Source organism: Tubulanus polymorphus, chromosome 5 (assembly GCF_964204645.1).
Source record: "Tubulanus polymorphus chromosome 5, tnTubPoly1.2, whole genome shotgun sequence".
In the NCBI taxonomy this organism is placed as follows: Eukaryota; Metazoa; Nemertea; class Palaeonemertea; order Tubulaniformes; family Tubulanidae; genus Tubulanus; species Tubulanus polymorphus.
Window position 1 is genome coordinate 736,192 of NC_134029.1, and position 27,852 is coordinate 764,043.

Consider the following 27,852-nt stretch of genomic DNA (forward strand, 5'->3'; position numbering starts at 1 on the left):
TCACTATCAACCGTCTTATTTCTACTAATTAGATTAACGAACTCTGGCAATCTGAATTGATCGTAGAGTGCTTCTAAAAACACTGTATCTCATCCACGACAACTCGCTCATCTAACGACACTCTCGGGTGTAATAGGCAAAACCTCCGCTAATGGCATAATGGTATTAGACGTTAAGAAATAGCGAACCTACTCGGAGAAGTAGTACCGATATACTGTATACGAGAGATTAGGCGTAAAGAATGAGTGGAATTATCCAAGGAAATCAAGCGATGTATATTAGCACTTGTGCTTAGATTAAAACATGTACGACAATTGGTATGATGTGTACATCATCACGATCACCATCCGACTGAATGGACCAAATCCCCTCGTTATCCCGATGAGGAACGGGCGCATTTTATCATCACCGTTGATGAAGACAATGATGACACTCCGGAGGAATCCGTCTGCGCATGTCTATAAGTCGTGCGCAGATCGACCGGAATTTCAACTAATCAAAACAATGAAAAAAAGATTTCACTTTTAATGAATCTAGAAACTGTAAGTTGTATAGAAGCGGCCATCTTGCATTTTTATAACTGGGTTTAGTGAATAAGTTCAAGCTCAAAACGGTTAGGTTTGAAAATCGGTGTCACATTTGCGTTTCTTGACTTCGCTCCCTCGATGCGGTAAAAGTCTCGCGAGATTTGATCAAAATCGTACGTGATCCAATATGGCCGCATCTTGATGTACCGAGTTCGCTCTGATTTCGAAAAGAAAAAAAAACTCTTTCAAATCGAGAATTGATAATAAAAAGTGAAAGAATTTGGGTGGAGATGATATTCTATTTTCGTCGGTGAAATATCACTATAAATAGACGATGGTTCAGGGCGCGCGCTGTCGTATGAAACACGCCTAAGACATGATTAGTATTTTCCACGCAATTTCACACACGGCGCGATGCGACTGATTCAGCGTTCAATAACCTCTAAGCAGCAGCAGCAGCAGCAGCAGCAGGCCGCAGATCTCTTCCACTTCGAGTCTGAAATCACGCTTGATTTATAAACATTTATGATATTCCAGCATTTTCTATGTTTAATAGGAAGAAACCACTCTCCTCGGCGCGTTTACTTAAATTGAAATCGTGACTAAACATGACACCTTTTTACGCCCGGTAAATGGAAAATGATATTTTCCATTTTCAGATTGCGACCGGGGTTCAATCCATTAGTCAAATGAAATACATAAGATAATGCGCAGGGGATATCGTTAAAGGTGAGATGGAAATTGATATTAGACGCTACTGAAGCGACGAATATCGAGGCATCGTGAAATTATATTTATTCAAAACTAAACTCGACGCCCGTCGGAGAAATTATCAATCTATTCCGATTTTTACGTATAAGTCTGACGTCATTTTGCACTCGAAATGATGACGTATTCCGCATCAGATGTCCACATTAAGTAGCCTGATACGCGAGACGCTCATTCGCTATTCTACGTAGATATTTTGTTCGTCTGATTTAGCATTAATGTAACCTTCATTCGTACAGGAATAATCCGATATCTTATCATGTAACAGAATCCAACACAACAACCGCTTACTTTATACTCCGTTACAAACACCGTAGAAAGACTACTTAAACGCTTATTGTCTTCGATAAACGAAGATTGATAAGATATCGATAAACTAAACAAATGAAGACGGTTTTAATGTCCGTCGTATACAATATATACAGAGACAGATATTACTATATAGCATTGCTCAATGTGAAATAGTAAACTATACCGGCTTCAGGTAAACAGTGGAGACCTTTTGTTATCAGTGTGGAACAATGTGAAGCACGGATTATTAGGATAAAAGGGAGGGAATCTCGAGCACCTTCTTAAACCCGAGTATTCAATAGTGAAATCTGATTTACTGCACGGAAATATACAATAATTATAGAACCAGCGAAAAGACTTTCCGCACGAAATCAAATCTTTATTAATATTTCAGTGATTAGTTAAGAAATGTTGTTATTTCCAGTCACTTTTATTTCTCACTTCATTTTCAGCTCTATCATTATCACGTTTCGGTAATCGATGCTTCTCTGAGTTGCATTTTCTTTTGGAGGGGGTTTATAGTTATCAGTCACCACACCTGACTGGTCACCACGCCACACCTGACTGGTCACCACCCCACACCTCAAGCTCACCAACCGGTTTTCTCACTACAGCCCTATGGTCTAGTGGTTAGCATGTTTGATTGCCTTGTTGGAGGCCCGGGTTCGAGTCCTGCTAGGGTTAGGTTTCAGGTACTGATCAGAAGAACCCGTGATAAGGCAGGATTTCAGATAAATCGTTCGAATGGTCACCGCATTATGTTTTTATTTTTACGCGTAAATACGTCTGGAATGATCAACCGATCCGTCATTTAGTGCGTCCGCTTAATTTGAGAGGAAGAGCTAAATAACGGCAGTTAATTTCATCATAGTGAAACCAACACTAATGGACTTCCTCGCTTTTAGAGATACATCGTTTCAAGACATGATCTTCTTACAATCGGAAATACGCGACCAGTGAAGCGCTCGTTCAGTGCGTCTGTTTACAGGGAGACAGATCTCTCTCCCTCCCTCCCTCCCTCTCCCTCTCCCTCTCCCTCTCCCTCTCCCTCTCCCTCTCCCTCTCCCTCTCCCTCTCTCGTCGAATCTGTCATATTCTATACATATAACAGATATGTCCGATCTGATAAAAATATAGTCGGTAAACCAGAGAAGCATCAGCATCACTAAACATATCTCTATATAATATTTGGGGTTTACTTTATAGACCAGCTTGTTGCACTTTACTTAAATTTTCAGTCCATTCACGGTTACCGTTCAAAGTAGACCTAGTCCCAACAGTTAATGTTCAAATATTTACTTCGAGAATTTTAACCGAGAATATTTGAACTGTATCTTCGTTAAAAAGTGGGAAAAATAGAAATTCGGACATAATAAACAAATCTACTGATAAATCTCTAAGAATCGTAAGGTAAGGGCAGTGCCACTATTAGGTGCAATTCCTATTATTGATGGTTCAGAATTTAGTCGGAATCAAAGACATTTCCAGCAGCACTCCGATAACAAATCAATAACAAGACTCACAATCTTTGATCATAGTTACTTATCAACTTATCAGCTTACCATCTCTAATCATCTTACTATCATTGACAGGTCGGGGCCTAATTTCGATCGATCTCGTTTAATCTGATTTCCTTTTTGTGATGATGGACATCATCAAGGTCAAACCGTCAACCGATAATTCCGTCTGCTGGTTTATTGATTATTTATTGACCTGGATTGGTGACAAGATTCTGTAAGGATTCCTAAAGATTATTCGCTGGTTAATTCGCGTTTGATTACTAACGGCAACAACAGAAACCGACCACCTCGATTTCACAATATATTCCACTATATTTGGAGAAATATTTGCATATACGCAAATGAACGAAGCTTCGTCAACTCAGATGGCGCCACCAGCTGATTTGTCGATTGTGCGCGGTTTTTAATTAGATTTGAGGAAGGCGTCCCTGGAACGCGAACCTGTAAAGGCGTCCCTGGAAGGTCGTTTTTAACAATTTGTGCGGTTTACATGGCCATTGGCATGTTCAGCAATATTTGCATTTTTAATTGCAGGCTGCAATCAGGTTTATGCGCACGGGTGACGTTAGTGAATAAAATTTGCTTTATGGTGAATAATTTGATTAAATTGTCGCTATGGCGGTCGATGCGGCGCGGGTATTGACGAGATTACAGCACGTTCGTCGTGTCAGTAAGCGCGTTTTAAATTTAGTCGCCGCGTTCAACAACATGTCAAACAGACGAGAAACAACTGAAACGACGAAACTGATTAAACATTTCAACAGCGATTCTGATGATGTTTAAATCCGTTGATGCGTGAAATGAACCCGATATTCCTCGCGTGTGTCAATAACCCATAAAATACGCAACATCGCAGAAACCAGTTGTATTTTAACCACTAATGAAATAGATAACCATATTTCAACGAATCGTTATATTTCAAACCCTTAAAATTTAGAAATTAATTTATGATTATTTGTGTTTTCGTCTGGAGAAAATTCAATCCAGGAATTAACGAGAAATCCATTGATTTTTCTAAGAATATCTCTGTCCCGTGATACCCCGTGACACCCCATGATACGCCGTGATACCCCATGATACGCCGTGATGTCCCGTGATACCCCGTGATACCCCATGATACGCCGTGATGTCCCGTGATACGCCTTGATACCCCATGATACCCCGTGATAACCCGGTGTGGTCCAGCATAACATTGAAACATTCCCATCAGCAATTCAAAAATACAAACGCCGCCGCCGTTTACCTTTCAAACAGTTTATTATAATTGTACGCCCGGTGTAAGTAATCTGATGCATTAAATCCGTCGTAAAATTGAAATTTAGTTAATAGCTAAGTGGCCTTTATTGATTCAATACATCTTCACATTAACTGAGGCAATATTTTTTTACGATGATGATGATGATGAGAATGATGATGATAACTGCGACGCCCTTTTCCCTCATTTCATCTCTTTCTCTATGTTTTAGATTTTAAAACATTATTATCGAAATTTGATCCGTTGTATTTTCGTCTAGATAGTTATATGTTTATAATCGATCTGAACCAGAAGAAGCCGCGCAGAAAATGTATTTCTACTTTCGTATGTTCGTGTTTAACATTGACGAGATACTCTGAGTAAGTGTTGTTAAGTTAAGATGATAAAACAACATTATGAAGATGACTATAATGGGAATAGTGAAAAGTCAAATAAACTACAAATTCAAAAAATGTAAAACCCTCAATAGAATTTAAAAACACGAGAGGAGAATCTAACGTTTTGTCTCGATTCTATGAGCCATTTTCTAAATCATAGCCACTCCCAAAATTTCACTCTATTGATATTAAACAGTCGCTTATGGAAACCCGCACTGCGACTTGCTCGGGGTTTTATTTCTGTTCGCGAGAGAGTGAGTTCTTCTTCTATGTCTTTCATTTTTTTTCCTTTTCAACACGAGGAACTGAGAGATTAATATCGTCGAAAGGATTTTATCGATAATGATGAATTATATGCACCGCTATAAAGTGAAAAATCCTCCCGATAAATCGTGATAATAGAAATGCACTATACTCTGATTGGTTAATTAGTAGGTGATAGATTGATTTGCCGTAAGTCCTATGCGTCCTGTTCAATTGTCCGCTTTTTCGCTTTTTCCGTTGCGTTCTAAACGAAGTCATCTCTCAATGACAAATTCTTCTTCAGGTCGATAATCATCCTCGCTTGCCAGTGTAACCTCGGAAGCACCTCTCAGAACACGACATTATTAAATGATCAAATTTGATTTTTGTATTGCTTCTTAAATATTCGCATATTTTATTGCGAAATTTAGAAATCTGTAAATAAATATCATTATCAGAGAAAGTATAATCAAGATCCAAACTTTCAAAGATTAAACGTTGTCCGAAGTTTCAACCATCTTCAGGTGCGATGGCGCTTAGTTTGACCCAAAGTCAAATCATGTGTTTGTCCATGAACTCCGAGTCCATGGTTTATCGATAAATCGTACATGGTTAAAAAGAGATATGTCAATACCGATACACGCATCAATATAAGCACTGGTCAATACTCTGGTCAGCAGGCCTCTCCCGCTATCACGAGGGTACTAGATCTGTTTTTGGGATACTAAACCTTGAAATGAAACTATGCCGACATGTTTCAAGAGATTTTATATCTTACCATTAGAATATATTTGATAAGATTTGTTCCTGTGTCTTCTTGATAGAAAGGTCAAAAACAAACTGGGATACCACCAAACTCTGAAGCGGCGGGATAGTGACAATATTGCATTTTGTATCCCGAGAAGAAGATATTCTATAGACATGCATTAATTAAGCGTTGGTCAGTCGGTCAGCTGCGATCAGACATACTGGTCAGGTGGTCAGCTATTCGTGCGGAATATTATGATGACCACCACATCATTAACTAACACGTAGCTCAGGTGTTCTACTAATGTATAACTACTCCCTCGATGTGATCTTATATACGTCGGTGTAATTACTGAACTGTGTTTAAACCTGCTGTTGTGGAGGCGATTCCATTCCGTCCGTGACATTCCGTGTCTACATCGGCATGCAACTTTTCCAAAAGCAATTTGCGGCGAAGGCTTGGTAAATTTGATTTTGGTTGATTGGTGCCGATATTATGTCGAGTTTCGTCTAGGAGATTGATGGACATACGGTTTGTCTTTTCACCCCTGATTATCTGCGTAATGTGACTATTTCACAGAAATATGTTGATTTATTGACTTCTCTGTAGAGGTTCGCGAATAGAGAAATTTACCAGACTAATTTACTGAGGAGGAGAGAGAGAGAGTGAATTCATTATTCAACTTGACTCGGACACAAATATCGTCAACTACTCGATTCACTCTGTACAATTCAATATGTGCCTCTCCCGATCTCTGATCGCTGACTATTTGAAATAACGATAGAATAAGAAATAGAGGTTTCATGTAATATGATACAATCATATTACATAAAGCAGGATTATAGATAATCATTCAATGTGACTTGTGCCTTCATCGGAAGAATCTGAATTTAGAATTTCATTTTTTTTCAGTTGCGAATTCAAATATTCATCTAATCGAAGAAAATCGCTCTCTTTTTTCCATGTCTAAATCTGCCGAGTTTCTGAATTGTCATTGTAAGACCGCTCGCTCCTCACTCAAGCGGTCGATATTTCAAGGTTTCTTTGTCGGTTGTCATTTTAAGATACGCCGCACGCGGTAAACTATTGTCGTATATAAGACTATGAGAGACATGACAGATGTAGAATATTAAATACACCGTGAAGAAGAGACCTTGCACCTCGTTGAATACACGGAGACCATGAAAATCAAACCAATTTTCCCTATTTCACACTATTGAGTGAGAAAATGAGAAAATTACCGTTCAATTTTCATCTAATCTCTGTTTAACTGTCAGAGTGTGGTCACTTTCACACCGACCTGCCATCACATCTTAACAACAGACTAACTATAGTCTAGTGGCCTGTTTGAGTTGACATGTTTTGGGTCTGATAGTAAATAACTGATTATCAAATTAAATGTTGGCAGAGTAATTATAGGTAGCTCGGGTTAGTGCACAGAAATAGAACCAAAGTGTTAAAACTTCCGTGTTGTTTAGCACAAGTAACCTTTGATGTATAATTAAGAACCGTGACAAACTGAAAGTGTGGAATTCAATGAATTTGTTTTGACATTAATATTCTCGGCATCAAAGCGAACTTTTCAATTTTTAATTCTGTTTGATCCATGGATCCTTTTAAAGCTAAAACAACACCTGAATCTTCGTATTGTCGAGAGTGTTAATCATTAAAGCTTTGAATTATTCAAATAAACAGCAAATTCTACCTAAACAATAGTGAGCTCGGTGACTAGACGGGGTGGACCAAAACCTTAGAATGTATATACCCAGAACCACCAAACTCGCCCCTTCCAATGATTGAGTTATGTGAGGTTGTGTATTTCGAATGCAACAACGAATGCGGAATATTTTTAAAAGCTGACAAATTCTCACATGGCTTTACACCGAATTAATCCGTTCCTTTCAAAACTAGTTAATATTCGTGATCCGTACAGGACCCCTCGGTTTCTGCGCACCGCACGTAGAGCCATGCATCTCCACGCGTTAAATTAACTTCAATTCAATTAAGCCCATTTCGCCGTTAGACTAGATTAAATTAGTTCACATTTTGACCTCAGATTCTAATCAGGATTTCACGTAGAGACCACATAACGACCTACAGACTTATTTCCATAATAATTTCTGCAGTCGTTCAGATTAGAATCTCACGTCAAGCGCGCTATACAAGTTGACAGATTTGTCGACATGTGAAAATTAACCGCCATCCATTTTAGTATTGATCACGTCACTTGTTTTCTTGACTCGTTTATAGAAAAGCAGTAATAACAGTTCAAGTAGGGCAGTAATTTTCACAGTAGGAAGTTCCTCATTTGAAGGTGTGACGGTTCACTTTCCTACAGTTTAATTACTAGTTACCGTTGGTCATACAGTTCTTCTCATTGCTAAATCCGTAATAAGCTTTTATTTAAAATATTAAGCCGTCGTCTAGGGGTACAGACAACGATTACATAATTCTGAATACATATTTAGATTTCTAATACAAGATTAATGCGTTCAAGTGTTTGTTTCGGATAGACTTAATTCTAATAAGTTCAAGTGTTTGTTTCGAGTATTCATTCTAATAAATATTTATTTTGTATCTATTCGTAATAACGAATAAAAGAATGATGATTTTTTTTTCAAATATTTTCATTGATTCTACATTTGTGGTCATATTTCTCTTGCAATACATTTCTATTCATTACTCGAAGGCAATTATTTAGGAATCATATTCACTTTATTGGCGAAGCCTCCGAGCAGAATGATAAAAATCTATTCATCTGATAAATACGTATTTGAAAATAATAAATTGAAACGATTAACGATTTGAAATGATAACATCGAAATTCATTGCATCTTCAATATTGAGTTTTCTATATATGTATGAATATAATGAGTGTAGGGCGTCAAACCGGCAAGGTGTCTCTACCATAACACAAGTATCTATTCGATCACGCAGACGCTGCTGCCAGTTTTCTACCCCCTCCGTCGCTTTTTAGATGAAGATCTTTGTTGGTGATCCGTAAATGTCACTCACGACGTGCACAAGTCTCGGCCATTAGAAGATTACATACGTGTTCTCTCGATAAAGAGAAAGGTGTCGTGAACCGTGTATTAAATGATACTAAAACCTCCTATAGAATCGAGGTGTCACAACCAGGCATTTATGACTTCCTCTTTAGGATTATCTATGACTATTTTACGACTCGCGCTCCTATTATCAGCTGTTATTGACATGTGCGTTGTGTTTAAATTACGACTTTAACAGAAAATTGTTTTAATTGTTCGGGGGCAAAATCTTTTATACAATCGCAATTTGAGTGATTGATGGAACGCTACGAGTCCGTATTGCAAAGACTGAAATCCAGCACAAAAAGAAAATCCAAAATGTTTCCTCGAGCTAGTGACTTAGTGTAGTTTATTCGAGGTTTCGACTGTATCGTAAATAGTCATATCAAGGAATTACTATTAGGATATAAGAAATATTTCGGACTTTCAGCGGTCTTAATGTGGGATTTTCATATTACCACCAATTTTCAGATAGCCTTGTCTCAATGTCACCTCTCCTTCAGATCAGTTTGTGTCTGGTCACTTCAATCGATATTCTCTGATCGTTTTTTCATCTGTCCTATCATCTCTATCTAACGACCAATGTCACGTGACCGCACGCGTCTGCCCGTATCACAACGTCACGTGATATCGCACACGTGATCTGCAACAGACAGATATTCGATGTAAATCTGTCATGAGGAAAATGATAGCAGTTTGTGTCCGATGTGGGGTCTAATTACTCGAAGGAACGAAAACCGGTCAGACACAAATGATTGTATTCAACCAAGCGGACAAGTTTCCGTCGGGTTTTTCGTAAATACATGCTACACAAATATCAGAACTGTTTGGTTGTTTTCTCGTTTGGCAGCAATAATACAATTAAGTAATTGATTCATTAATTAAACATTCGTCGTGTAAAGGATTAATTAATTATGTATATGGGTTGTATGTGTAACTGTGAATATCACACCGATGTTTCTATGTAATACGTTTCATTCATAAGAATCTCGAAGATTCGTGTTAATTTCAATCGTAAGATTCTCTCTCCGAATTTTGTGTTATTTTCCACCCGAGTTTTGAGAGAAATTTAACATTAACATCTGATTGAACGACGCGTTAATGAAAGGTTTCTATTGACTTCTGAATCGTCGACGAATTAAAGAGGAGGAACCGACCGTGTTTTCTGTGACGGTTAGGTGAAATATCTGTTGCCAATGTAATTTGGAGAATGATTTCTAATTAAAGGTATTGAATCGTCTCACGTGAAGCCCTGGTTGAGTTTTGCCCTGCAGGTACAATTAAACAGTGGTGGAGACGGATAGAGTTTGGCGTGGCTACCGTTTCAAACAGATATAACACGCATTGTAATTTTTGTCTTTACAGATTGCGTCGACTCAACGCACGCCGTCAAAGGCAGGTAGATCGTTTTGACGCGAAGTGGCCGTCAGCCTATTGGTCAAACTGGGCGTCAACAGTTGAGTAAGCATTCCGCACCACGCTGTGTGACTAAACTGACCAATCCGATTTCATATCAGACTCAGATCTCACCGAAAACGGACCGTAACAATTTTTCGGGTGAAAATGTTCTGATTTATAAAACCTATTGAATAATTATTGTGCGCAGAGAAACAAGGAGCGACAAGATGGATATAAGATTGGAATTACTAGCCGTATTCTTAGCCTTGATGGTAATAGTTAACGGTAAGGAATTATTGTTCAGACTCGCAGAGGAAACACAACCTGATATCCTAGTCGGGGATGTTCTATCTGGAAGCGGGCTGAAAAACAAATTCAATTCGACCGTTCAACGATTACTGAAGTTCAGTTTCTTGAATCCTAACGATCCGGGAGTTGATTATTTCCATATTTCTGAACGGGACGGGATCATATTCACTAAACAGACGATCGATAGGGATACGCTTTGTAGCGTGGTACAGACGTGTTGTCCAGGTTCAAACGGATGCTACATTAACATCATCGTAGGGGTGAGACCACGTGAATATTTCACTATTGTCAACGTCAGAGTCGACATCCTCGATATAAATGACAACAGGCCGCAATTTCCGCAATCGACCACCACAATCCGAATATCCGAATCTTCGCCGGTGAATTCAACGTTTTTGATCCCTACGGCTTTGGACATCGATTCCGGAAATAACGGTGTACAGAACTATAGACTAGGAACGGCGTCTGGGACTTTCAAATTGAAGATATTCCGCAGCGGACGAGAGATCACGGACGTGGCTCTGGTGAATATCCGACCGTTGGATCGCGAGCGTACGGCCGCCTACCAGGTTAAAGTAATCGCTACTGACGGAGGTCTTCCCGAACTATCCGGTACTTGTACTGTTAACATAGTAGTCGCCGATGCTAACGATAATCGCCCTAAATTTAGAAATAAAACCTACACGGTTTACGTGAAGGAAAATGTAGCCGTCAATTCTACTATTATACAAGTGCGAGCTGTTGATCCCGATGCCGGACTGAACGGACGGATTCGCTACTCGCTCAGTCACCGGGCCATGGATTGGATCAAAGACACGTTTAAAGTCGACGAAAATTCCGGTTGGATCAGCATCAAAAAAGCGCTGAATTACGAGGGTACGAAAATGTACACGATTCCTATAGAAGCGAATGATATGGGTCCCGGGGGAATCCCCACGAGAACTACCGTCACCGTGTACGTCCTCGATGTCAATGACAACAGTCCAACAATTCATGTAAATTTACTGACGTCATCGGGAAAAGCGGAAGTATCAGAAGCAGCTGAGATCGGTACGTTCGTAGCGCACGTTCTAGTACAGGATACAGATACGGGTAACAACGCACGAGTCTCGTGCGCTATAGATAATCCTTACTTTACCCTGATCCGCGCAGACGCCGAACAGGACACACAACAAGAATACAAACTACGAACAGCTACGAAACTGAACCGAGAGACGATTGATGAGTATGAGGTAACTGTCGTCTGCCAGGACGCCGGACAACCGCCGTTAGAGACGAGAGAACCGTTCCGTGTAGCCGTGCTCGACGCTAACGATAACAGTCCGCTATTCACACAACAGAAATATACAGTAAAAGTGAAAGAGAACAATTCGAAGGGAGATTTCTTATTGAAAGTTCACGCCGATGATAAAGATGACGGTAAGGCTGGTAAAGTGACGTATCGTATCGCGTCTGACGGTAACGCTGTAGCGACGACCAATCGTGACGGCGAAATATTCGCTAACAAAGTATTCGATCGCGAAAAATACGATCAAATCGTATTTCACGTGTTCGCTACAGACGGTGGACCTCAACCTTTATCGTCATCGGCGAAAGTCGTTCTCAACATACAAGACGAAAATGATTTCGCTCCGCATTTTACGAAAGTTTTCGTGTTTAACATCAGCGAGAACGCGTTACCGCATACACCAGTCGGGCAGGTGCACGCCATAGACCGCGATCTAGGACGCAACGCCGTCATATTCTTCTCGATGTTAAACAGCGCCGCTTCCGATTCCTTCGAAATAACGCGTAAAGGCGTCATCACCACCCGTAAACGTCTCGACCGCGAACACAAATCACAATACGTACTGGACGTCGTCGCCACGGACGACGGCGTTAAACCGCTGAAAACTACGACGAAGGTTTACGTAAACGTAAGAGATTTGAACGATAATTATCCGATTATTCTGTTCCCGAACGAACGCAATAATACGGTGTATATATCATTTCTGGAACCGGTCGGGCATGTAATAACCCGTATCAACGCTACAGATAGCGATAAAGGACACAACGCCCGACTGCTGTACTCCATAAAACATCGCAACGATCAAGGCCTGTTCTCGATGGACAATCTTACCGGTGTACTGAAAGTAGCCAAACCGATGGCTATCGAAGACGCCGCCGTGCATAAACTGACGATAGAAGTGCGAGACAGCGGAAAACCGCCGAACACGAACATCGAAATATTGAACCTAGTGGTCGATGGGACTGGTAAACCTATCAGTATCACCGGTGCCTACATCGAACGACCGCCTAATAATAAGAATCTGATAATAGTTATTTGCCTGGCGGCCGTGTCTGGTATCCTCGCTATCGTGTTGATTATAGCTATTATTTGTATTCGTCAAAAAGACATCAATAATCACAACTATAACGTGAAAACTGAAACGCAGCGAATTTTTAATAACAAACGAACGAACAGTCCGAATAACAGCCAGGAAAGCTCGGGAGACGAGGCATCGAAACCTTCCGGACCGAAGAAAGAGGTCAGCTTCTCGCTGGATAACGACGATATGTCCGATAATAATCAGAGCACGTTTTTATCGCTGAAGAATCAACAGAGTTGGGCATCTTCCATCAACGCGAAATCATTCGAGGTAAGTGTCTTTCAGAAATAAGTCAATCGGTGTCTATTTATCTGTGAATATTAGGATTCAGTTCCAACAGTTCTTCGTTTAAATGTTTCGGCTCAGGGATAAAACATTGGGAATGAACTTATTTCAAACCTGGACTATAGCATGTTTCAACTCAAACATATTGGATCCTGATCAACAAGCACAAATACTCTACCCATTCCAGCACTGTATACCCAAGTTCCATTATAATTGTCAGTTTGATTTGACCATGGACGTACAAACTGACAATATTGGAATTTGGTATATAGGACCCTGGATCCAGTTCCATTGCTGTCCGTTGAATCTAAGTTAATATTAAAGTTTAAAAGGTAAGATTAGTTCATTTTCGATGTTGATACCCTAAAAATCTTAAAATCTTAGAATCTCAAGTACTGCGGAACTGGATTGATTTGATTCTTATAATGAAATGTTTGCTAGATTAATATTAACGAATGTCTCCTAACACACGTTTCACTGCACCGCGCTCTTTCTGCCCAACATTGATGTCACATTTTTATGATCCCCGTTTTCAAAACTAAAACATGTTTTAAAATAGATTCGACCACGACAACGATCGATGTTCCTTCCCCGAGACAATTAGCGCGAATGTAATAATTTAGCTTCAGGTTATTTCTGATCAATTCTCACAGCTCGGTCAAACATCTAACGTTTTATGATAGAAACACCTGCGAACCATAAATACAAAATATATGCCACCCTCGAGGGTTAGAACGTGACAAGAAAAACAATTCCCAGGTCATAAACAGATTTTCAGTAAATTATTAGAAACCACTATAGATTATGTCAACAAAACATAAAATTGAAAACTAATCCTCGAATAAAGAACTCAGTTTATAACTCGATGTCGACTGTGACGAGTATAGTTCACAGTTTGACAGTTAACCCCGAGTGAAGTACTCTTATTTAGTCTACTTCAAATCAATTAACTGAAATTCAACCACTTCAAATATCTATATTTGCGATCTTTGATATTTTAGTTTGTCCAGTGAAACCGCGAGTTTTATACATATAGTATTTAGTAGATCAAATATCCGTTTGTTTCTAAGGGAAAATTTGCTTTGAATTTTTAAATAAGTTTTGAGACTAAATCTATTTCAACATTTTCTAAGAAACTCCGGCAACATGAAATTTCAAGATGTTGATTTCAGTGTTTCACTAATATCAGGTATCTTTGACCATGATTAACTCGTAACAGATTTGCTATTTTGATGAATTTGGATTAATTCCAGCCTAATCCAACAACTCGCAGGCGCTCTTTACACGCATTATACTCGATATAAAAGTATTCGTGGCAATTCAATAGTACTTCACACTTATAATGAATATGTCTCAATCAGGCGGGTATTATGTAGTATGTTGACACTGTGTTATTACTATTCGACGTCTTGTCAAGGAGCGAATGAATAATGTTCCTACCATTTGAATACGGGCACTTCAAAATTCACTCTTTATATTTGTGCCGCAAACAGTGAACGGGTATCGTTATTTAGAGAGATCCGTGGCCTCTCAATACGATTACAAGCTTCCGTAAATATCATAAGACATTGATGGGCTTCCTACTGTCCCTCCTCTGCCCGTTGCTGCCCACAGAAGCGTGCTTCAGTTCACATATGTTTCTAATCCCTTTCTACCCATAATTTTCTTTTATTCGTCACGAGTTCGCGTGCGTCATGTTCAATACTAGAAACTCTCCAATTTCCACATCTCAAACTGAACGAAATCAATTATTGATTTTATCGTCAAATAATTAGTAGCGATTTTCATAGTTAGAAAAAAACCTCGTCACAAATAGAGATTTCTGGAAACAAGATTTCTTTAAAAATCGAAATCAATATGAAATCTATAGGAAATTATGTCTATAAATGCCACACCTAATAACTAGTATTATCAACTGGTACATTCAGTAGACAAAATTGAAATATTATGTATTAAATTGATCAAAAACCACATCTTCAAATATTATTTTATTGATTTGATATTTCCATCTATTATGCATAAAATTTCAATATTGATTATTTGTATGTTTTTTTATATCTCTCATTTCAATTGTTGCCTCGCCCTTTGTTCTGTTTCGTTTTTGTAAAAATATGTATAATATGTATAAATATATATTTATTCATTTTACGTTGATATTTTCTGCCCCTCAAAATTTCCGGTCCAAACATCGATCGCGATTCAGCGGACTTTAATCATGTTTATTTTGTTGTATTTATTGTGTTGTTTATTTGAATACAGCCAGCTGGGAGGACCAAAAATCATCATTGTAAGTTACGCCGTAAAAAAATATATTATACGTGTATTTCGCTTGCTTAAAATTTTACTCGCATGCCAGGGTTTGCAGCTAAGTGCCGAGTATTGATAATTTGGAGATATTTAAGCAACTACCCGGCACATCGATAGTTACCTGTGGCAAGCGAGTTGGTATCTGTTGTGAACACTCTATCGATGTACAATTTGCACTTTGCTATTTCAAACACATTTCGTTGTCGTCAATTCTTTTCCTCAAACATATTTTCCTTTAAGTGTTCGTTATTCACGTGTGAAAATCTTTGAACTACCTTCTTCCTCTCACTCTCCGTGTGAGCAAAGTACAAAATGTACATCTATCCCAACAATCCTTGCTTACCAGGGCCCCTTTCTGTTCTAATGTCCTTGTAGATTATGCTTACATAGTATTCGTAGCTTGTAGTGGACCCTGGTAAGCGACGCGTCTCCCTATTATTCTCTGGTTGTAAAGTGATATATCATATAACATTCTGTATGTAGCGTTGTAGTTGGTTTACGGATACACTGGATGAATACTACCACAGTTAAACCGCATTCATCACGTCAATCAGTGAAGATGGATCGGTTACAATATCATGATCTAACGCCGCTATTTTGTCGTCGATTTTGTTCGGTTTTTCTCCGAGATTCGATCGATTTTCGCCCGTACTCTGATATCGGTGGTTACGGAATATGGAGAAGGGATCGTTTAAGTTTATAGAACACGTAACGCATTAATTCATCGTTATTTCTGGCTGACACCTTCTTCGCGATCCCATCCATTCATTGTTCAGATTGCGCCTACCGCAGATTTATAGCTGTATGTCGCTTGTTGTGCGAGAATATCTCGTTGAAATATCATTTCACTGAAAAAAAATCCAATTTGTAGAGACTGTGGAAAGTATTCGCAGTGAGTAAATGTAGTTAGCTTTTTGTCACTGGCTGAGATGTTTATATCAAACAGAAAGGGCCGTGGTACGGTTTCGAAAAACGTCAATCTAGAATTCGCTATTCTGATGTTTTATTTCATTTTGAAGCGGTGTGTTTGATTTTTTTTTTCAATCAGATATCGAAGTGGAGAAATATAGTTGGGTAATCGGTGTCAAATTCGCAGAATTTCGGTTCCTGTTTTTCTTGCTGTCTCATGCGGCCACTGATCAGGGTCTCGATACATTGAGATTTGGAAATAATTATTAAGGTTGAAGATCATATTGATTTATTATCATATTTTCACGTGCGCGCAAATAGTCTGAAAGCTTATTGAAGTTTCTTTCTCCGGTAGATGTTGATGTTTAAGTAAACTACCGGTACTACCCTTTGAGGAATCACAATAGAAATATGGTAGCATAGAATGATTTATTATTCTAAATCCTCTCATCAGCTCAAGGGGAGGTTATAGTGTACCTGTGTCCAGCGCGTCCTTGTCAGCTTTTTTCCTCGTAATAATAGTCACGTATTATCCTAAGGCGCTTATCGCGCAGTTTGTGCCCATCGTCGTCGTATTTTTGTGTTTGTCATCTTTATGATTTGCTTTGATGTCGTTTTATTTTACGCGTCAGTTTTTTGTGGAAATATCTCGGTGATCTCTTACAGTAATTAGTTCCTAAGTTATCCGCAGCACTGATCAAAAAAAGAAAAATATTACAAACCGCTTTGTAGAAGTTCGAGGTCAGAAAGTCGAACTTACTCTATATAGCTTTATGCATTCTTCTAACTTTCTAAGCGATAAAAACATCATTGAAATCTTTCTGTGTTATTTTCACGCAGAAAAAAAGATGAATATAGATAAAAATGTACTTGTTATTGAACTCACTCGTGTTATTGTGACCAAGAGAACAAAGTTAAAAATACAGTCAGGACGCCTGAAGTTTTGTAACAGCTGTAAATCAGTATTGTCAGTGATGACGAGTATAGCGTGCCTGGTTGTAGCGTGTTCGATCTAATTCTAGTTTCATTACGCCGCCTGGAATTATCCCCAATAGGAAATTGGAAGTTATACAAATTTTTTCATTGAGATAAATTCAAATTAAACCGAACCAATTCGCTTCTGGCGGATCATGCGGTATACATGATGTTGAGTCGAAGTCGATGTTAATTAAAATGCTTCTCTCCCTCTCCCTCTCTCTCCCTCTCTCTCTCTCTCTCTCTCTCTCTCCCTCTTTCTCTCGTGAGGAAGAGATGATATTAATCAGAATTATGTGTGATTAAATGTAAGATTAGATTTTGATCAGTCTATTATCACGAACGCGAGTCGAATGCTCGGCGTTTGTCGCTACTAAGCCCGATTTTTGTGACGCCTAAAAAACCGTGCTGTTCGTTTTCATGATTCGAATCTATTCTGACATTTTTCGAAATGGAATTTCACTTTCTACCGATATTTTTTTTTTTTAAAGCCGAAATTCCATCGAGGAAAATGCCGTCTATTTCGACATCATGGACTCAACTTCGATTAAAATCATCAGTAAGGGATTTCTCGTTAAATCCTATCTCTATCTGAACGCATCTGATCGGATGAAACAGTTTTCCGTAATTTTCTCGTGTCTTATTTTCGCGTGTTCACGACCAATGATAATGATTCATCGCTGTAAAGGCTTTGTCGATAATAATCTACACAGTGAATGTTCATCTTACTCTCTACTGATTAATCTATTGTTTCTCAACTCGACTAGTTTCAAATCTCATTCGTTTCTATATCGAAAAAAATCACTTATTTCATGGTGAAGAAAAATGAATTGATGGTTTTTTTTCTCGTAGTTTTGGATTATGCTCAGAAGTTACGATATGAAATATGAATCCCTCAAACATTGAGATAAAAATATGAAAATGATAGATTTTGTTCTGTTAACTGAAGTTAAGACTCCAACACGTTCGCTATATAAGAAATATCATTTATTTTCAAAACCATGGATTCATTTCCGATATTTTTAACGCTCTTAGAGTACGAATCTAAACTATAGCACCGGCTTCTGTATGTCCCCGGGTGTTTGCTCAGCCGTGACCTAAGTCCAAATGGGATCTTAAATAGATAAGATTAGATAGATAAGAAATCATATTGTCCACAAAAAGAAATTGCGTTGACAAAAATACTGAATACAGGTCTTCAGTTGTTAGAATGTTTAGGTTGGGGTTAGACTAGTCTTAAGCCTCGAATAAGCGACCGTCGCGTAGTATTCTACAACTAGTATAGTTAACTACACAATCCAATAAACTACTCTCTTTATTACTACAGGCAATTGCTTCATTAAACTACAATCTAAGCTCGTTAAGGGCTGATTTTATAACTGTACGTTTTATCCCGGGACTCGAGACAACTCGTGTAGCCGATAATTTAAACCTATTTCCAGTAGCGCGGACTCTGAGTATAGATTGACAAGCAGATGGCAGGCGCTTTATAAGATTAAGCTAATCTTGAAATTGGCGCAAGATCATGTGGAGAAATTAGCCTCGGAAATGGGCCAATTTATCGGCGCGCTATTGCTTCGGACATTACACATCAGCGCAGCAAATTAACCTCGGATTAAATATCGATTACCAAAAAAACATCCGAGACGATGAATCAGAGATGTTTCCAGCTTCCTGAAGCGGCTGCTTTCGCCATGAGCGAGCTGTTATCCTAGTTTACCCGGGTACCCGAGTGAAAGTTTTATAGTTAATTCAATGATTTCTGAAAAGTAAATACCGCCCGAAGCTGAATGTACTTCCCGACAAACTAGCAATATTAAATATGATTCTACCAGTTATTTTAAAGTCGGATTCGGAGCAATTTGAATAGAAACTCATATCGCGCACTGTAAGCCCTGAAGTGACCGCAATCTTTGGTAATTACAATTTTGACGTTTCGTCGCTAAAAACGTAAATTAATCAAAATTTCCGCTGAAAATTAATCGCCTCCTTGGGAAATTATACGTCGCAAAAACCACACGTTTTGTCATCGCCGTCGCCTGAGAAAAAAAAAACTAGGGAAATTTTCGCCATTTTCGCCGACGGGATTCGCACGAATTTATTATTCCCTTCAGATCGCGTCAAAGACGACATTACGAAAAATTCCTCGCAGCCAAAATTACGGAGAACTAAATGCGATTTTATTCGAGTCAAAGCTAAAAACGGTCGTCGTGAGTCAACGACGCCGCGTGCGACTCGACTCGCAATGAGAACAGACTTGATTTAGAAATATAACCATCAGGGGTATTTCAGAACAAGTAAACCAATAAGAAAGTACGAATTAGAAAGACTCGTTAAAACCGAGCAAATGATGGTTTTTATACCGAGCTATAATTTCCCGTGTCGATTCCACTCAGTCGTCTCGTACACGCGGCTTCGCTTTAAAAATCTGCCGCAATCTTCTCTCGATTAAGTGTTCAATCTGATTTACTTTACGACGAAAGCGTCTCAGGCAAGTGAATATTGAGTTATCGTATAGCAGCACGATGACGTCACAGAACAGGCACCGCACATGCCGAGAGTAAGATTTAGCAAGTTTTTTTACAACTAGTGTCTAAAAATAAACAGTATTTCAAAAGATGACTTTTGGTGTAAATTCCGAGGACTGAATTCATGATGGTTTATACTTTAGGAAGGGATGTTTAACATATTATCTTACGGGTTTTTTGATCAGTCAATTGGCGGCCATCTTGGTCTAATCAACTTTAACATTGCGGGTCTATTTACCGTTTTTGGGAGCATCGAATGTAATTTTTTAAACCCTTTTTCCTCAATTTTTGTTATTTCTTATTTCAGTTCACTTAATTTTGTCATCGTTTGATTTAAAGTCGAATCATCTGAAGATTTTCTTTCTATTTCGACCGCGCATCCTTTCTATAATTTGAAGAAATCTAATAGTATTCTATACTGATCGGTAATGTTTCCTCTTAATTCATCAAATCTGTTAAAAGTATTTTTCACAGTATGAAAGAAAAGCGAATTGTGAGTCATAAGTTTTCTAACAAACCCTTCCCCTCAACCCTCTCTCTCCCCTCCCCATGCCCTCCTCCCACTCCCCATGCCCTCTCCTCTCATTCCATATCAAATCTACCTGAATGAACCCGTATCCAATTAGCACACGTGACCGTTACTCACATTAGTATTAATATAATAAAGCTGTAATTATTAGGAATTTTCCGCGGAGGTTGCCGGGTTAATAAATCCCGTATTCGAGCGCATTTGTATTTTCTGCTCCGACAGTAAGATCAAAGGTAACAGAAATGGCAATTGATTTAGTGTGAATTGCCGTAGAATTTTAATGTAATTCCTGATACAAAGAGTCTACTCGATCTAACCCGCTTGAATAGACATGTGAGATTATTACTCACACCTCTCGCGCTAAGGAAAAAAATACTGAACTGAACTGAAATCATGAACATTTTTAGGAAAACCTTTATAAAAGTCGAATCATGAAAATACAAATTACGATTATCACTTATTTTTGATTATAGATTAGAATATAAGAATTTCTTCTTTGATTTTAGCATTTTCAGATTCATATAATTTCTTATTTTAGTTTTAGTTCTTCTCCTCGATATAAACGCATATGAAGTGTAAGGTATAATTTGTAAAGGATGATCAGATGGTTTCAGTGTTGTGGTAAATACCGAGTCGTCATTTATCTAGAACTGTCAGACTCCGTTACGCTATTTGAGCATTTACTACTGGTATAAATTGTCCTGCATCGGCATAAAAAGCGTCGGTTACGGACGGAATGTACGAGTAATTCCGTCTGTCATTCAAACGACCCACGATCCGTGGTCAGTTTATTATTTACGTGGTATTTCAGTCATCTAAGTCGTTTATCAGCTGTACACGTCATCAACTAGTCTTCAGCTCACTTCCTTTTAATATACGGTTCTCTGATATAAGAATGACCCGAGTTGATGTCCCTCTAACGCCGCCGTGGTGCTGCTATAATATACAGCTTCTCGCAGCTAGAGCGTAAAGTTTTGTCGCGGAAATAAAGCTCACTGTGGAATGATCGCCGTGGTTTCAGCCTGAGTTATTATTTTTCCGCCTGTCAGGACTAATAAATTTCCTATCACGACTTGTGTATCGAATTTGCGACGGTTTTCATCAATTTTGCTTTTCTTACGCCACAAATGGAAATTGTTTGCAGTACCAGCGGCGGGCGGCTCCGCTAGTTTCTACTGGTGACGATCACGTTTTAACAGTTAGCGCTGATTGTTCGAGGTTGCATGAAATACCGTCCCTTTGTGACACAAAGTGTCACATAGATCATTTTCGATCAGCAGAGAATCCTAATAACCTCTCCATAAATTCTGTAGTTTTCGTGAATCATTATTATCCAGTCTCATATATATTATCTTTTAACCGTCGTCACTTGCCCTTACCGCGAATACCAAACGATGTTAAGGGTTACCCCTAGAACACGGGTTAACTACCAGACTTTATCCAAGCGCCGATTTCTGAAATACCAGCTGATCGTAACTACTCATTCTTTCCGACGACTGTCCTCTACCGGAAATGGACGCAGATAGAATGTTGTCAGTAAGATGATGACTGCACCGGTCTCATATCGACATCAAACGACTCCAATATCCGCTAGTATCAGTGAATACCGTCAACGTTATACGAACGACTAGAACAATGTTTTACGGGGGAAAAAAGTTACGGCGGCGGCGGAATACTCCAGGCATGGGTGGGGCGAGCTCAGCGAAAACTTTTCATGAATTTGTCCTTTCAACAACAGCATTTGTTTCTAAAGTTTCATAAACTATATTTATACACGTACATAAGTCAGAAGTTAATTGATTTTATATCAGGCGTAGCTTGTGGTTGTGTCAGTTTAATATTGATCTATATAGGTTATTTCTAAAACACCGTTTAATACGCGTCTGTTAGCGTGCATCGTGAGAGAATACCAGACTTAATGAATTACTTGAAATCACATCGAATCCGTCATTATGGTCAAAACGCAAAAATCCCACAGTCGTAAATTGACTGGAAAGCTTATTGAAACGCGGATGTATAATTCTAGACTGATGAAGGGTTTTTGTAACCACCCGATTTTCATAAACTTCAATTTACATTTCACTAGGGTTTTACATTTTGACAGACTTAACGATATACAGGAAATATTTTTATTACATTGAAAAAAATACGAGAATACCTTTCTCGTCTCTCATGAATATCAAACCTGACAGTCCTGCCCTTAAAAAACATCTCCTGATATTCTGCCTTTTTAACATTGAAATTGGAAACTAAAATATGATATTAATTACATCATCAAAGCGTATATAATCTGATTTTGTAGATCAGATTTCTGTTCGGCAGTTTTAAAGAATTGTTTGATGTTGATATTTCTGTTTTATATTCCTTCATATACGACGCATTAATTTGATAATTCTATTTCGTGTTTTACAACGCGATACGCGATACTTGCACGACATGTTACCCGGGGGCCTCGCGGTTTACCCCGACTGGTTTCTTTGAACTGTGCGCTTTTTTTCTGCGCGTCATCGAGAATAGATTATCAGTTATATTCGCCTCAGTCACGGTTGTTTTTATACCTAAGGATAATATCGAGTTATATTTCGAAATAAGGGCGGGGACTCCAGTAGCACAAACACAGGGATATCAGTTCAATGTTTATAAAAAATTCTTCAATCATTTTATCTTTATACGTTAAATCTAGAAAATATTCTTCATCTGTGCACGAATACTAACTTCTACTAACTATCTAACTATTTCACTAAAAAAACCTTAGCACCTTAAACTAACTTTATTAATATTTCTACTAAATGTTGACTAATAATAACATTTTAATGTTAGTAAATTCTGTAGATGAAAAAAAAATATTTGGAATTCGTCTGAATGAATTGTTTTTTTCTATACAGCAACCTCGCGCCTGCAGTTCTCTGATACAAGCAAATACCCCGGAAATACGGCCAATATCTGACAATTACCGAACCACGAATACGAACAATTTATCCGCGCTAAAAACTACGAAAAAGTCTGATAACTTGAAGGTCAAAGGACCAAAGGTACGTCACTAAAATATCAAACTAAATGTGGCTGTGTATGAGGTCCATATTTTAAGCCTTTATGGAGAGACGATATATAATATTTCCGATTTTTTTAATTCATCAACAACTCACGAAGAGAAAATGTTACACTTTTTTCTCTATCAAGAGATTGTGGGTTTGATATTTCGCTAAAACCTGCGTCGAATCATGGTTTATTTTTCTGTAGTGGTTTTTGTGTGTGGTTTATGTTGTTTAAACGGTTTACTGTTACCTTAAGTCTATCGGTTTAACGTAACGAACAAATCTCTGTTTCGCGAATCTTTTCAATCTTCAGATTTTATGTTCACGCAATATGTAACTGAATATCTTCCATTCTCGTATTGTCTCCGGTTGAGGTTTTATACTTTTTAACGGCTAATTTTAGGTAGTCGTTCGCTTACATAATATCGAGCTTCAATCCGGAGCTTATTTTACAGTTGATATGAAATTCCACGGTTAGAAAGAAATGACGAGTCGAAAAAAAGGTTTCCTTTAGAGAATGAAATATGTAAAAGTTTGCTGAAGAAGCAGTCGAAATGTTCAAATCATTCGCGGGATGGAAATCTTTTCGGGAATCTCTTTCTATCTGAATGCGGGATTTTCTACTACAATTTCTAACACGGATTAGGATTATTTTATCAATGTTTTTTTTTAAATTTTATTAACGAATTCAAATGAATTTTAAAACAGTTCATTTGGAAAACAAGTTTTAAAATGATGTATTTTCTCGATGACATACACGATGGTTCTATAGTAGACACGGCATCTAAATCTAGTATTTCTCTTTTAGATCCACCGAATGATGCTTTTCATTTTGTGTTTGGTTTTCTTGAAAACATGTTTGTGATCTTAAAACATTTTTCGCTCGATTTAAAAAAGATTGAATCGATGATTAAAAACGGCCGGGAGCAATAAGGCGTCAGTGTTTGTAACCTATAGTCTCGTAACTGCAGGCTTTTAAACTTTATACCCATCGTGGATCATATGATATATTCTTCGTCGTTTAATTTCGTAATGTAGCTTTTTGATGTTCGAACGCGCTTGAATATAATTTCGTAAAATTGCAGTTTGCATTTCAAAAGGGACAAAAACAGTTTTCACGATGTACCTACTTGATTTTAGGGTGTAGTAAACTCGTGGTATTATTTTGAATATATTCAAGAGTTGTTAAAAATAACAATTTTCTGCCGTCGCCGCAATCAATATCAAAACACTAGAAACAAAATTTAATTTAGGGGAAGATTAACTGTTAACAGTTCTCCAATTTCTGCAATTTATTTTGATTTCGGGTTAATTTATTTACAGATATCTAATTCTATTCGACTCAAATTTGAATAAAACAATTTCCAACTGGATATGAATGATCAATGTGAAAATTCCTTATTATTAACTTCAGATTATGGAGGGTCTAATTTAACTAAAGGAATTAAAACTATTGCACTGCTTATTGCAATTATTGAATTATTAAATTAAGAATTAGTTGTAATTCTATTTCAAAGAATAACAATTTCTGGAGTATAATCTTACTACAGTTTACTACTACTTGAATATGAATCAACGAATTTGATTTAAAAAAGTTGAATATTGTCATTTTATTTTATCTATCAGATGAAGGGGCTTGCAGACCTTATCAAGCATACCTGTGATACCGATAGCGAAACATCAACCAATCATAGCACAGTAGATAGCGGACGAGGCGGAAGTGAAGAAGACATTAACTTTAATTCGCGCAGAAACGATGACTCTTGCACAATGACGACGACAGTTTCATCAGTCGACGATTCACCCTTTAAAGGTAGACATTTCTGGACCCAAGTTCAAGGTCAAGTGCATCTACTGTGACGTCACTGTACTGCACGACCACAATAGCGCCTGACTGTGACGTCACGGGAGGGCCTAATTTCCATTTAGTGGGCGTGAAATGATACACTCTTATGAGCTCTACAGTTAGTTTAGTTCCATGATCCGATATTTTACAGGCATATAGAGGGAGAGGAGGGGATAGAAGGAGTCAGTAACTTTTCACTAAAAAACGATAGTGAAGAGGTGACTCGTGGGGTCGCTGTTGTCAGTAACTGGACTGGTTTTAGTCCTGGATCCCTATTTAACGCATCCCACGTTCTCTAGCTTTACTGAACTTGGTGTTGAATAAAATATGATTTTCTTGTTTTCTCGGCAGGTTACAACGAACATCGTCATAACAATATTCCAATTACCGATAGAATATGTGATTCGACAACTAGCAGTAATAACATCAGCGAACTATCGGCGGATAACTCGAAACTGTTTAATGATTCAAGTTACATCACTCCTGCGAATCGTGTTACCGTGTTAAACCTATCCGCTAAACTATTAAACACCGCCATCTGTGAGCAACCGGCCGAACTACCCAGACAGACGATCGATTCGCAGCCTTCTTACAAACCGCCGAAGAGTGGTGATACGCCTTGTACGATTAAAGGTAGCGCTCGCTGTCGGACTCGACGGCCTAGTGATACAACAAGTTTGGGTAGCGACGGTTATTCTTGTGCCGATATGGACACAGTTTTAGAATCTCCGGAAAAACCCGAAAATTATAACCATGACAATAATTCGGATAATATCAGCGAGGTCATCGACCCCGAACAATTGTGCAATGAAATAAACGACTTGTTTTTCGCGAATTCGCCAACCGCGACGCAACAGCAGATGAACTGCGGATCTAGCTGGGTATAGTTAAACAACACGGTGAATTTTACACTTCTCAAACCTCCAGTTTATTACCATTTTCATGACCGCAGCTATTTCGAAATATCGAAATGAGATTTCTAAAGATGAGATTTCTGATTGTGTGTATTTGGATACGAAATGAAAGACGTTAAGGGAATATCTGAGATAAAACTGATTTCATCGGTCATAAAAGTGGTAAATAATTGCAGAATTGGAAATGTAATCAATTCACTGTTATATAGTTGATGATGCTTCTTCATTTTACAAATGGTGCTCAATGCGCGTCGTATTTGCATATTATATCAATACGCGTGGAACTACTTTTTTAAATGAATAATATATGATTTACATTCACCAGTCGCGATTTGTAGATATTGTGTATAAATTATAGTGTCTGTACATAGAAGCACTAAAAATCTGGTCGACGAATTTTCGTTCGTCCGGAATTGTAAAAAAGAATGATGAGAAAATCTGCCTGAAGAAACAGGCTGTAAATATTATCAATCGTCTGTAGTAGAATAAATAGACTGTTGTAACCCGGATGTACGTCTGTCGATGGTAGTACTGCTTGAAAACCTCCGAGTTGAGACAATTCAACAACTCGAGACTTGAGAAACTAGACACAGTTCCACAATTTAGTTCCACAATCAATTTTACGTAATAGTTAAGATTCGTTTAAGTTCAATTTCCGATTCAAAACCTAGAGCTGTTAACTCGAGAAAGAACAGAATCCTGGACCCAGTTCAGTTTGACTCATGAAGAGTTGAGATCAGTTCTCGATGGAACTGTGTCCTGATTTACGAAATTCAATTTTCAAATTATGATTTTGCTATGAGGACCCGTTCGGCTAGTACAATGCTTCCCAATACACCCAAACACCAGTTGAAAAAAAAGTAAATTTAGACGTCGGAAATGTAAAACATTTTGGAAAACGCTTCGTTTTTTAATAAAGATGTCATCCCGGGTGATTTAATGCTGAATAGATATAGATATCTTAATCGTAGGAAGAATTGAGAGAAATAGAGAGTAAACATTTCTATAGCTGATAAAACCTAGTTATATTGTAGATATCTATATGTTAACTGTATATGAAACACCTGGCTTTATGTGTACGTATATAGAAACATTGTGTACAAACATAGAATTCTTATTCCATGTCAAAAATCGAACGATATTTTCATTAATTTGCGTCGGTTTTTTGACAAATAGTTTTGTCGTTATTTGTATTCTCGTTAATAAGCGTTTTATTCAGTTTTTCAATTCCGTTTTTCTTTTCTTTTTCGGTTTTAATCATTTCTTTTAAAAACGCACTTGAAACTTCAACGTCTAAACAACATCTTTTTTCGTGCAGCGATATTTGAAATCAGTATTTCGTCGCTTTGTCGATGTTATCATTTCTGTTCTCGTTTTAATCGATATATACTTCGATTCTACAGCCGAACTAGCTGTCGGCAATATTTCCTTTTCATACTCAAATCGAAACTTGAAACCGTATTTTCTTTTGATGCGAAGTTTTGAAGATTGATTCTTTGAAACAATTCTGTATTCAAACGAACTTTAACATATCCGATTTAAATCGATATTTATTGAAGAGTTTCAGTTTCAGTCTCGATAAAAACTCATCTCATTTCGGTCCGGTTTTTTATAGACAGATTTTAGAGACAGGAAGAAGTTTCTATCATTGAAAATAAGTTTTAGATGATTT

At 38.0% G+C, this 27,852-nt stretch overlaps 1 protein-coding gene and 1 long non-coding RNA gene across 2 annotated transcripts in view; both read left to right on the forward strand.

The window, feature by feature from the left end:
* The window catches only part of LOC141905700 (uncharacterized), a 30,375-nt gene extending 20,152 nt beyond the window's left edge, over positions 1 to 10,223 (forward strand). Inside the window, exon 3 of the long non-coding RNA XR_012619273.1 lies at positions 10,142 to 10,223. This is a non-coding gene — a long non-coding RNA (uncharacterized LOC141905700). The remainder of the gene's footprint in view (positions 1 to 10,141) is intronic.
* A 59-nt stretch (positions 10,224 to 10,282) lies between these two features.
* On the forward strand, positions 10,283 to 27,331 carry LOC141905286 (protocadherin-11 X-linked-like). The gene is made up of 4 exons (XM_074794118.1): positions 10,283 to 13,122; positions 23,271 to 23,417; positions 25,047 to 25,233; positions 25,618 to 27,331. Exons 1-4 carry the CDS (start codon positions 10,402 to 10,404, stop codon positions 26,151 to 26,153), a joined length of 3,591 nt encoding a protein of 1,196 aa, XP_074650219.1. The 5' UTR covers positions 10,283 to 10,401; the 3' UTR covers positions 26,154 to 27,331.
* Positions 27,332 to 27,852: the final 521 nt, after the last annotated feature.

Coding starts and splice junctions, on each gene's coding strand:
- LOC141905286 (XM_074794118.1), top strand. CDS start 10,402: ATGGATATAAGATTGGAATTACTAGCCGTATTCTTAGCCTTGATGGTA. Junction 13,123..23,270: donor TCAACGCGAAATCATTCGAG/GTAAGTGTCTTT, acceptor TTTTCTATACAG/CAACCTCGCGCCTGCAGTTC. Junction 23,418..25,046: donor TGAAGGTCAAAGGACCAAAG/GTACGTCACTAA, acceptor TTTATCTATCAG/ATGAAGGGGCTTGCAGACCT.